Raw genomic sequence first — 12,867 nt, 5'->3', positions numbered from 1 at the left:
TGTTTTCCATATCCTCCGGTCTTCTGCTAAGTTTTAGCTCATATGATCCTTTTTGTTATTGTTAGAATACAATCTACACTGTAACCATATCACAGAATTATCTATTAGGATATATGGTCAATATGTTGTGTACCATGTTGCATATCCATGGGGAAATGAGGGCCTGATGACACCTTGTCAGCCATCGTTCTGACATTGTCTGATTGACTTGATGCTTCTGCATTAAAGGTCATCAGTATATTGTTTGGAATGTAGTAAGTGCAATGGCTTTACTTTTATTTGGTATCTTTCAGCTCTATCTTCACCTGAGACCCCGCGTTTCCTGCTACAGCAGAGCTTAGAGGGTTCTTTCCAGAACGGGTCAACGCACAGATACAAAGATAGTTCTCTTGAGATACTACACTTATGCACAGACTGTCATAGTGATGGGGAGAATGAAGGGCCTCAAAGAAATCCTGGACGATACACCCAAACCAAGGCAATTGCCCATAATGAGAATCTCACTGCCTCAAATGGCGAAGGACATAAAATGCGGTGGAAGAACTCCATTTTTAAGTCAACTGTTTCTGCAGAGCAGTGGGTCTCTGTAAGCACAAACTCCAATCAGATAGTCAACCATAGCGATTTGTGGACAGGCCATTTGGAACATCTGGAAAGTAACGGAGTCCATGCTGAGAATAATGATTTGAGCCATTTGGAAGATAGGACTGGCTTGACCTTAAATCAGAGATTTAGAAATGAAGAACAAAGTGCTCAGTGGGATCCATATAAGAGGGACTTCACTGAGGAGTTGACCCTACAGTATGACCAGAAGCTTTTTACTGGAGACAAAATTGCTCAATGCACTGAATCTGAGAAAACATTGAACCAGGCTTCCAGTGTTCACCGATGTGTCAGGGCTAGGTTTGCAGAGAACCATTATGAATGTGATAAATGTGGGGAAGGCTTTCATCCAAGCTCTAACCATTTGGGAGACAGTCCTCATAAATACAATGAATGTGGGAAAGCTTGTAACCAGTCCTCCAGTGTTGGTGATCATCAGAGAATTCATGAGGGAAAAAGCCCATTCACATCTAATGAATCAGGGACCATAATTAGTCAGTCATCAAACATAAACTTCGATGAGATAATCCCTTGGGGAAAGGAAACTTACATTTTTAAGGAATGTGGTAAATCCTTTGACTGCCACTCAACACTATCTCAACATCAGCAAATGCATACTGGAGAAAAAGTATACAAATATGAAGAAGGCAATCAAAGTTTTAAGGACTGTTTATCAATAAGTGGACATTTGCAGATCTGTTCTGGAGAGAAAAACTGCAAATGTCAAGAATGTGGCAAGACTTTCAATGATTACTTAAGTCTTAATAGACTTCACCAAATTCATATTGCAGGGAAAAATTACAACTGTAATGAACATGCCAAAGCCTTTACATCATGCTCAAAACTTACTCAACATCAGAGAATTCATAGTGGAGAGAAACCTTACCAATGTCCAAAATGTGGCAAGAGCTTTAACCACAGGTCAACCCTTATTATACATCACAGAATTCATACTGGAGAGAAACCTTACCAATGTCAAAAATGTGGCAAGGCCTTTAAACGTCTATCACACCTTTCTCAACATCATAGAGTTCATACTGGAAAAAAACCTTACCAATGTCAGGAATGTGGCAAGGCCTTTACCTGGAGTTCAAATCTTTCTCGGCATCACAAAATTCATACTGCAGAGAAAACATACCAATGTCAAGAATGTGGCAAAACCTTTAAGTGGAGGTCACATCTTTATCAACATCACAATATTCATAATGCAGAGAAACCTTACCAATGCCTAGAATGTGGCAAGGCCTTTAACTGGAGGTCAGGTCTTGCTGAGCATAAAAGAATTCATCGTGGAGAAAATTCATACCAATGTGAAGAATGTGGCAAGCCATTTAAGGACAGTACAACTCTTATTGAGCATTACAGAACTCATACTGGACAGAAACCTTACCGATGTCAAAAATGTGGCAAAAGCTTTAATTGGAAGTCATCCCTTATTCAACATTATAGATCTCATACTGGAGAAAAACCTTACCAATGTCAAAAATGTGGCAAGTGCTTTAACCGAAGGTCATCTCTTATTAAACATCATAGAATTCATACTGGAGAGAAACCTTACCAATGTCAAAAATGTGGCAAGGCCTTTTGTTACAGTTCATCCCTTACTCAACATCATAGAACTCATACTGCAGAGAAACCTTACCAATGTCAAGAATGTGGTAAGGCCTATGCAGTCCCTTCACAACTTACTAAACATCACAGAATTCATAGTGTAGAGAAACCTTACCAATGTCAAGAATGTGGCATGGCCTTTTTCTACAGCTCAGCCCTTATACGACATCACATAACTCATAGTGGAGAGAAACCTTACCAATGTCATGAATGTGGCAAGAGCTTTAAATGGAGTTCATACCTTATTCAACATCACAGAACTCATACTGGAGAGAAACCTTACCAATGTGAGGAATGTGGCAAGGCCTTTACCTGGAGGTCAGGTCTTACTCAGCATTACAGAATTCATTGTGGAGAATAATCTTACCAATGTGAAGAATGTGGCAAGCCATTTAGGGACATCTCATCTCTTAGTGAACATTACAGAACTCATACTGGAGGGGAACCTAACCAATGTCAGGAATGTGGCAAGACCTTCAAGGTGAACTAAAACCCAGCCAACATAGCAGAACTCATACTAGAGTGCAACCCTATAAATTCCAAAAATCTGGCAAGGCCTCTAACTGGTGCTCAAGGCTTAGTCAGCATCAGAGAATTCATAATGGAAAGACATCTTACCAATATCAAGACTGTGGCAAGACCATTAACCACAGCTCAGGCCTTACTCAACATTGCAGAATTCATACTGGAGAGAAACCTGGCAAATGTCATGAATGTGGCAAGGCCTTTAACCAGAGGTCAAGTGTCCCTGAGCATCAGAGAGTTCATCCTGGAGAGAAACCTTACCAACGTCAAGAATGTTGTTAGGTCGGGCGCCTGGGTTGCTCAGTGGGTTAAGCCTCTGCCTTCAGCTCAGGTCATGATCTCAGGGTCCTGGGACTGAGCCCCTCATTGGCTCTCTGCTCAGCAGGGATCCTGCTTCCCCCTCTCTCTGTCTGCCTCTCTGCCTACTTACGATCTGTCTGTCAAATAAAATCTTTAAAAAAAAGATGTTAGGCCTTTACAGGCACTCGGTCCTCACTAAAAATAATAATTATACTAGATAGAATGCTTACTAGTGTATAAAATGTAAAAACAGGGGCACCTGGGTGGCTCAGGCAGTTATGTGGCTCCCTTAGGCTCAAGTCATGATCCCAGGGTTCCAGGATTCAGCTCTGCACCCGGCTTCCTGCTTAGTGGGAAGCCTGCTTCTCCCTCTTGCCCTGCCTGATCCTCCTCTACTTGTGCTCTCTCTCCATCTCTCTGTCAAATAAATAAATAAAATCTTAAAGAACAAAAGAAAAAAAGAATGTGAGCAAAATTGATTAAGGAGTGCTCACCAATTCATGCCTATGAGAGAATTCATATTAGACAATAGCCTTCCAAAAACAACTAGTTTGGCAAGGCCTTTGTCCAGCATGCACGCCTTCCAAACAGAATTCATACTAGAAAGACACTGGATGAATAATGTGGCCAAACCTCTAGCAGGCACACAACCCTTGCTGCACATCACAGAATTCACCCTGCAGAGAAAATTACAGATGTAATGAATGTGAGAGAGTGCCTAAGGGCTGCTCCCTCCTCACTCCATATGAGAGATTTTATTTTTTTTTCTTTTTTTTTTTAAAGATTTCATTTATTTATTTGACAGAGAGAAATCAGAAGTAGATGGAGAGGCAGGCAGAGAGAGAGAGAGAGAAGCAAGTTCTCCGCTGAGCAGAGAGCCCGATGCGGGACTCGATCTCAGGACTCTGAGATCATGACCTGAGCCGAAGGCAGCAGCTTAACCCACTGAGCCACCCAGGCACCCCATATGAGAGATTTTAAATAGGAGAGTTAGTGTACAAATACTAAGAATGGGTCTGACCTCTCAGTGGGACTCCCAACTTCTTCACATCATTGGTTTCATACAGGAGTGAAAGTGTGAAATGTAAAGAAAGTGACCAAGCATGTAACTGGAATTCAGTGCTTACTCAATATGTCAAAATGCATAGTAGATTCAAACCCTTGGAACATCGTGAATGTGGAGAAGCCTTTATTTTAGTATACATTGGAGTACACACCAGAGAGTGCAGTACGGAAAGTCAATAGAAAGCAATGTTCAGAAAACTATTGAATTGAACATCAGATGCCAATGAATGTTACGGAAATCAAGCCAATAGAATACATTATTGACCCTACTCAGACATTATTCTGCTTGAAAATAGTGATTATAAGGAGAATTCAGACCTGAGCATTTAGAAAATGTATATGGTAGTCTGTTGAACAGATTTAATGGATGGACTTTTTCATAAATATATAAGGGTTTCAGTATTTTTAAATTTTTACATTAACTCTATATGAGATTTGTGGCTAACAATTACTAGTGTATTTCCTCTGAAATCACTCCTGAAAATTCCTCCATTCCTTGTGGGTGTGTAAGGATACAGGGCTGATTGTTGCTACATCAAAGATATTAGATGTTCTGCTCCATTAAGTGGACCATACATACCTAATTTTCCATGGAAGAGAACCGTATGATATACAACATATGAAGTACATCTCAGTGGAGATGGTGCTTATGGTTATAACACTGATGTAAGATTCCATGGGATAGGTGTTCAAGGAACACACGTCTAGATGTATTGAAACTAAATATTAGAAATAGGTGATTTTCCTAATTGTTCTTTAAGGAAACAAAGGGAGCCATGTAAACTACGAATGTATCTTCCTAAGCACAATCATTAGAGGGTATGACCAGATGTAGTTAAATGAGGAGATCCTCACAGATGACTGAAGGAGGGTAGCTAACTCTTCCCTGTTGAATATACACATTTCTGTGGAATGTACCTCAGTCTGAAACTTTTGGAAATAGGTACTCCCACATCCTTCTGACAACACCTGAATGCTTTTGTACATGTTTGTTCTGTGGGGATTTGATATGCATTACTCAGTGTATGTGTAAACTTATATTTTCATTAGTAAAATGGTGTTTTTCTTTAAAGGATTTTATTTATTTTGTTGACAGAAAGAGATCACAAATAGGCAGCGAGGCAGGCAGAGAGAGAGAACAGGAACCACGTTCCCAGTGAAGCAGACAGCTCAGTGTGGGGCTGGATGCCAAGACCCTGGGATCATGACAGAGCCAAAGGCAGAGGCTTTAACCCACTAAGCCACCCAGGTGCCCCAATAAAACACCTTTTTTTTAACATACGGATATGGGTTTGCCATGAATGATGTGTTATTCTACGTCTAGTGTTCATCTATTTCATTGCGGGCTGTACAGAGCTGTTTGAATCCATCACCTGTTTGGTACTGGAGTAAAGCAATACACCTAGGACACCATTTTCCCAGTGCTCTGAAGGTTTAAGGGATATGTGATTATTTTTCCCCAGTCCATGCTATGATTTTCTTCTGTTTGTGAACAGGATGATACTACTGTATGTGTATTACCAAGCTTTGTGACATAGAGGTATTGTTGGGAGTTTTAGCTCATGTACTCCATGATACTGCTACTTGGTATTGATTTTGTGTAGCCAGTAGTGTTGTCAGGGCCTTATACTGACAGGAGCCCTTCTCACTAGTGCATTCCCCACTCAGCACACTGTAGGTTGACAAGTTAGTGGAACATCTCATATGACATCTGTACTCTCTCCTAGTGAGCCACCATCACTCCTTTCTTCCAATGCCTTCCTTCCCATGTCCCATAGAGAAGATTCCCCCTCCCCCAGAGCTTCCCTAAATCTGTTTTAGTCAGAATGGCATATTTTGGACATATACTTGGGACTCGATAGCACTGTACCATGACCCCACATGAGAGTATGTACCCCACATCCTGCATTGATGGTTTCATGTGTCTGTGAGGTACAAATGCACATCTGACTGTACTATGTGTGTCATAGATACCCCATAAGAAAGAGAAATCTATCCAAATCGGAGTGATGTGGTAACCCAGGGAAGAGACAAAAAATATTTAAGGTGAGGAATTACCATGTAGAGGAGGACAACTGCTGAGTTTCCCAAGTGACTCCCTAGATGTAGAAAGTAACTTCTACTTATTTTATGATCTACTTATCTCCAGATCTCCAGTTGTATTCGCCCTCATTTTTCTTCCTCACTATGTCGGAACCACAACCATTCTCTTTTGCCTGTGATGTGGAGGGAGTGTCTTTAGAAGATGCTTAATTGAGGTTAGACCAATGGAAAGCCGATGGGCATTAAGACATTTAGCACAGGGTTGTGGAATGTGCATCTAAGTTAAATATGGGGAAGGCACCACTCTTTGAGAGAAAGACAAGACCTATTATAAGGTCTTTCCCATGTGGGGAGGGACCTGGAGGTGGCTCCCTTTTAGTCACTGCAAAGTCACAGGCAGCTCTTGCTTGTGTCATCTGATGAATACATGTCATAGGGAGCAGAGATGGCTAATGTGGGTTTCTCAGTAGTGGGGAAGTTCTGCTTTATCCTGACCTACTGTGTCTTCCTGAAGAATAATGCTGTTGGATGTCAGGGATGACTGTACTTTCCTGCCTAGATGAATGACAAAGGATGGAGGAGGGTGTTAGATGATGCAGTCACGTGGGCAGCTTTAAGATGTCACGTGGTTGAATAGATGTTTGAAATGAAGAAGGCTTCTGGACAGTGGAATAGGCCCGATCAGCTGGGCATGTACTGTGGTTGTTCCCTCATTTCCCACATAGATAACCGCATTCAATGTCAGATCCAGTGTAGTTGGGAGAACCTTCAGAGAGGCTGCTTCAGTGCTGTGCAGGACGTTCCTCCCTTTCTTCAGTGCCATCATGAGTGTAGTCCTTCCTAGGTGTGTCTGGGTAGCTCAGTTATTAAGTGTCTGCCTTAGGCTCAGGTCATAAGCCCTGCATCGGGCTTCCTGCTCAATGGTGAGTTGGTTTCTCTCTCTTCTCTGCCCATCACTACCCAGCGCCACATGTGCCTCTCTCGTTCTTAGATTTCTTAGAGATTTTATTTATAAATTTGACAGAGAGAGAGAGACATCAGTAGTAGGCAGAGTGAGAAGAGACAGGAAGGGACAGGGCAGAGAGCCTGACATGGGGCTCGATCCCAGGACCCTGAAACCCTACCCCTGGGAGACTCCTGGACACCCCAGCAGTTGATATCAGATAGAGTTGCCTAGGGTCACCTGGGTGGCTCGGTAGGTTAAAGCCTCTGCCTTTGGCTCAGGTCATGATCCCAGAGTCCTGAGATCAAGCTCATCATGGGGCTTTCTGCTCAGCAGGGAGCCTGCTTCCCCCTCTCTCTGCCTGCTGTGCCTGCTGCTCTGCATACTTGTGATCTCTCTCTCTCTCTCTCTCTCTCTGTCAAATAAATAAACAAAATCTTAAAAATAAACAAAAAGACAAAAAGACTTGCCTACCTGGAACAGACACATGAAAAAATGTTGACCATCATTAAGCATCAAGGAAATTCAAATCAAAACCACTTTGGGATACCTCCTTACACCAGTTAGAATGGCCAAAATTAAAAAGACAGGAAATACCATGTGTTGGAGAGGATGTGGAGAAAGGGGAACCCTCTTACACTGTTGGAGGGAATGCATGTTGGTGCAGCCACGTTGGAAAACTGTGGAGATTCCTTGAGAAATTAAAAATAGAGCTTCCTTATGACCCTGCCTGCAATTGCACTCTTGGGTTTTTAACCCCAAAGATACAGATATAGTGAAAAGAAGGGCCGTCTGGACCCCAATGTTCATAGCAGCCATGGCCACAGTCACCAAAATGCACAAAGAGCCAAGATGCCCTTCAACACACGAATAGATAAAGAGGATGTGGTCCATATATACAATGGAGTATTATGCCTCCATCAGAAAGGAAGAATACCCAACTTTTGCATGAACATGGTCAGGACTGGAGGAGATTATGCTGAGTGAACTAAGTCAACCAGAGAGAGTCAATGATCATACGATTTCACTTATTTGTGGAGCATAAGGAATAAGATGGAGGCCATTCAGTGATGTAGAGGAGAAGTGAGTTGGGGGGGTAATCAGAAGGGGAGATGAAGCATGAGAGACTGTAGACTCTGAGAAACAAATTGAGGGTTATGGAGGGGAGGGGGTTGAGGGTTGGGTGAGCCTGGTGTTGGGTATTAAGGAAGGCATGGATTACATGCATAAACAATGAATCTTGTAACACTGAAAAAATAAATTTCGAAAAGAAAAGAAAAAAAAGTTGACTACCCAGAGGGACAAACTATTCTATAACAAATATTTAGTCTTTCCTTTCTCCTCTGAATATAATCCCCTCTTAGAAATTCTAAATCCTACCTCCTCCTCCTCCTTAAGTCATGGTGACACAGAACACTTACCTTCTCTTTGAGCCTGGTATCTTTCTTGTCCCCTTGAGAATTTAATTGTTTTCACTTATGAAACTGACATCATTAAGAACAGTGCAGGAAAAACAAATTTTCCTCTCCTCACATTGATTCTGTTGTGTGAACTGACCTCCATGCTTCACACCCAGAACAGAACGTGTAGACAGAGCTGGGGATCCAAGGCAGCTGGAGTTTCATTGTTTTGCCAGTCAAGGAGGCCTCAGGAGGTTGTGGCCTTCAAACCTGCAGCCCACCCAGAGGAAGGGGCCAAGCGTTTGCTGGGAGATGCTGCACGATGGCCGGTTCCCAGAGGAATTGTGTCTGTGCTCCCAGCCGTGTTCATCATGCTGTCAGGGTGGAACCACGTTCCTGAAACATAGGGCTGAGGAAGTGAGTTGAGGAGGTCTGTGGGGGAAGAGAAAGGTTACTTATTGGAAATGGGAGTCTCACTGAAGCATTAATTACTTTTTTCTTTGTTCAACCTGATGCTTTCCAAGTGATTCTCATTTCAGTCACTAAGACAACTGCTGTAAGAACACTGCCTACTTTACACTGAGAAATCACTCAATATTTTCTGGAATGGCTAAAATAAAGAAAAAGGATAACATCCAATTTTCCTGAGAATGCTGAGAATTAGAATTCTCCTACATCGCCGATAGGAGGGTAAAAAGAACATGCAGTGTGGAAAACTGTGTGGCAGTGATGAGGGAGCAGGAGGCTGGCTGAGGACAAAGCAAAATCTGGCACCTTGCACCCCCTCTCCGCCCGCTCCCCTCTGTAGTTTGTGTAACTTTCCTCAGGCACCCCTGGCTGCCCTAAAAGCAAAACAAACAGTTAACTTGCAGAGATCACAATCCTGCAAGACAGGAGTCTCCCTTCCTCTACAAATGTCCTAGAGATTTACAACAAAGAAGCTATCTTATCAATAGCCCAATTTCCAGAGACAAAAACTCAGTTCCTAGAGCCCTAATGTCGCCCTCCCCTCCATAAAAACTGAAGGAGGCTGAGGTATAAGGAAATGTAAATAAAGTTAAATTTCTTCTAAACCTGAATCTCACTAACAAGGACACTTGATAGGAGAAATGTGAAACGTAATCTCTAAACCTCCAAGATCGTGTCAGCAATCATTCCCGAGCATATGACCCACAGATACACATCTAAAGGGTCTCACCAGAAGATTTTTTACTAGTAGTAAATAACCTTTCTCCCAACAATAGCTAGCCCCCCAGGGTCCTGGAGTCCTTATTTCCAAAATTTCTTAGAGACCAACATCATCTCCTTTGTCCTCATCTATCCAACTCCTGTGTATATAATCAGCCACTCCTCAGGATACCGCGGCAGCATCTCTGTGTGCCCACAGGTCCTGTCCTTGTGCTCTAATAAACCACCTTTTTGCACCAGAGATGTCTTAAGAATTCTTTCTTAGCCATCAAATCTGGACCTCACCCCACCAAACCTCACCTAGGTTCTAGAACTTCATTTGGTGACCACGAAGGAACTGTGAGTCTTTACATTTGGACTCTGAGCTTCGGAGCAAAATTGGTGAGTACTTTCTTCTTCCTTTAGTCTCATTTCAGGGGCTTTTCAAGGAGTATGGTCTTATTGGAGCACTTGCATGTCAATTGCTCAGGCTGTAATCCTCTATCACATGGCTACTCTATGGGGAGGAGAGCATCTGACATTTGGCTGTAAGTTAGTACCCTGGCCAGAATGGTAATAAGACCCAGAAACTTGATGGCCTCTCTTTATTCCTGTTCTTAGATAAAGTTGTCTCTCTTGGGCACAAGACAGCCACCTAAGTCACTAGGACGGCTGCCAATCTCAAGACTCCCATGTGATGTTTCCCCCTGATTTATCTAATGTGATCCCATCCACATCCCTGGTCTAGCCACTTCTGGCCACAGGACCTCCACTGGGAGCCTGCTGAAACCAGTACCCAATTGAATTAAAACGCAACCGGGGACCATTTCCTGGGGAAGTTGACTGCAAGGACCACAGGTGTTGGAATGTCACATAGACCATGATGGATTTCAGTCTTTACTGTTTCTTTTCAGTGTCTTCTACAAACTACTGTAAACTACGAAATTGAGTAACTTCTCTTTGCCAAACGTTTCTAGTACTCCCATGGGTTAAAAAATGACAGGGCAGTAACACAACCTTTAGAGTGTAGGACAGTGCAGTATCCTAGTCCATTCACCAGGCACCCATCTGTAGCCTAGGATGCAATGGGAAACAGAAGGGACGCCGGCACCCCTGCAGGGCCTTTAACAGCAGGAATGCCTTCAAGGGAAGGTAGAATGGTGATCAATAACTATTTTTGTTGAGGGATGCCTCTGGTCACTTTTGACACCTGGAACCTCTGACATACCCTGTGTGGGATGCCACCCAGGAGTCAGGGGTATTTTGGTAAGGGACCTTATTTACTTTTTAGGAACATGGGATCCTCCTCTTCTGTGCCCAAGGACTCTTCCTTGGGATGCCTCCAAACCCACTGGAATAAATTCAAACTGCAAGTTTTAAGAAAGAAAAAGATAATTTTCTTCTGTTAACACTGAATGGCCTCAGTACTCCTTAGGAGACGGAGAAAAGTGGCCTGTAAATGGGATGCTAAATTTCAGATCAATCTATCAGTTAGACCTCTTCTGCAGGGAAAAGGGCAAATAGACTGAAGTTCCATATGTCCAAGCCTGTATGACCCTAAATCAGGATCTGAACCTGCGGGCCTCTTGTAGAATGTGTCTAACCCTCAGCCAGGTTAACAGGACCCTCTCCCCTCAGGATATATTGGGTGATGACTGTCACCCTGTCTAAACAGGCCGACTCCTCTCAACAAACCCGGGATGTTGAAGGAACTGCCAGACAGTCTCCAAAAAGAGGACACTGGCTCTGATGCTATCCCTCCTCCTGATAAACCCCGAGAACCCTCCACCCCCAGCCCCGCCAGAAATACCACGAGCGGGACTCGCTATTTACCAGGAGCTCCATCTAAGTATGGGATGCATCCTCTTGGGGAAGTTGCTAATGGAGAAACAGGCACAATTAGAGTCCATGTCCCATTCTCCATGGCAGACCTGGCTCAGATAAAACAACGATTAATACGATATTCTGAAAATCCCTCTTAATTTATTGATGGCTTTCAAGAAGTATCTATTATGTTCGATTTGACCTGGAAGTAAATATATATATAGATAGATAGATATATCTATCTATCTATCTATCTATATATATATATATCTATCTCATGTTAACTCATTGTTGCACCCCTGAGGAAAAGAGACGAATCTGGGAGGAAGAACAGGAGTTCGCTGATGAGCTAGCAATGAGAGACAGAGATCATTACCCAGTTGGGGTACTGCTGTCTCTAAGACTGAGCCACACTGGAACTATCAGGAGGATAGTTCAGGGAGAGAAAAACGGGACCATATGATCCCTTGTTTGATAGAAGGAATGAAAAAAGGATTTTCTAAACCTGTAAACGTTGACAAACTTCAGGAAGTTACACAAGGAACTGATAAAAATCCAGCCCTATTTCAGGGGCAATTGGTAGAGGCTATCTGTAAATACACGAATCTGGACCCAGCCTCACCTGAGGGAATAACCATACTAAATATGTATTTTATAAGCCAATCGGCACCTGACATCTGCTGAAAATGAACTAAGATGGCTTTAGGTCCTCCAACTCCCATCCAGCACCTATTAGAGGTAGCGACTGAGGTCTTTAACAATAGAGATATGGCCTTAAGGCAAGAAAAGGACCAGAGGACTAAATTGCAGGGTAAGATACAGGCTCAAGTAATGGCTGCCGCTATTGTGGTTTCCCCACAGGACCAGACCAACCGGGGGCAAAAGAAGGGGCCGGCAGCGGGAAAAGAACTAGGTAAGTCCCCGTACTATACGTGTGGCCAGATCGGACACTAGAGCAAAAAATGTCTGAACAAGCACTCTGCACCAGGACCATGTCCTGTCTGTAAAGAAACGGGACATTGGAAGAGAGACTGTCCTCATCTCCAGAGAGAGAGAGAGATAGGAGCTCGCTTCCCCACCCAAGAGTCAATGTGGGAAGAACTGGCATGATGGGGCCCTGAGGCTGGTCCGGCTCCCTTTGTCATCAAGATGACTGAGCCCCAGGTTACCCTGGATGTGGGAGGTAAGTTTATCAATTTTCTTATTGATACTGGAGCCACTTACTCTGTCCTTACTCAGCACTCCGGCCCTGTTTGTCTTTCTAACCTTAAAATTGTCAGCATAGAAGGGGAACATGCCGTCAAACATGCCATCAAACAATGCCTTTAACCTGTAAATATAAGAGTCACTTGGTAACTCATGCTTTTCTAGTCCTGTCTTGTCCCA

At 43.1% G+C, this 12,867-nt stretch overlaps 1 protein-coding gene across 1 annotated transcript; it reads left to right on the top strand.

The window, feature by feature from the left end:
* Nucleotides 1-306: 306 nt before the first annotated feature.
* LOC123391280 (zinc finger protein 883-like) lies at nucleotides 307-3,256 on the top strand. Its single transcript, XM_045077464.1, has one exon. The coding sequence runs from the start codon at nucleotides 530-532 to the stop codon at nucleotides 2,573-2,575; it is 2,046 nt and encodes a 681-aa protein (XP_044933399.1). The 5' UTR covers nucleotides 307-529; the 3' UTR covers nucleotides 2,576-3,256.
* The last annotated feature ends 9,611 nt before the right edge of the window (nucleotides 3,257-12,867 follow it).

Source organism: Mustela putorius, unplaced genomic scaffold (assembly GCF_011764305.1).
Source record: "Mustela putorius furo isolate JIRA1106 unplaced genomic scaffold, ASM1176430v1.1 tig00000196_pilon_pilon_pilon, whole genome shotgun sequence".
NCBI lineage: Eukaryota > Metazoa > Chordata > Mammalia > Carnivora > Mustelidae > Mustela > Mustela putorius.
Note: the sequence above shows the minus strand (reverse complement) of the source record. Positions and strands in the feature narration are given on the sequence as shown.

Bases quoted from the DNA above. Each gene is read 5' to 3' on its own strand.
- LOC123391280 (XM_045077464.1), top strand. From the start codon at position 530: ATGCGGTGGAAGAACTCCATTTTTAAGTCAACTGTTTCTGCAGAGCAG.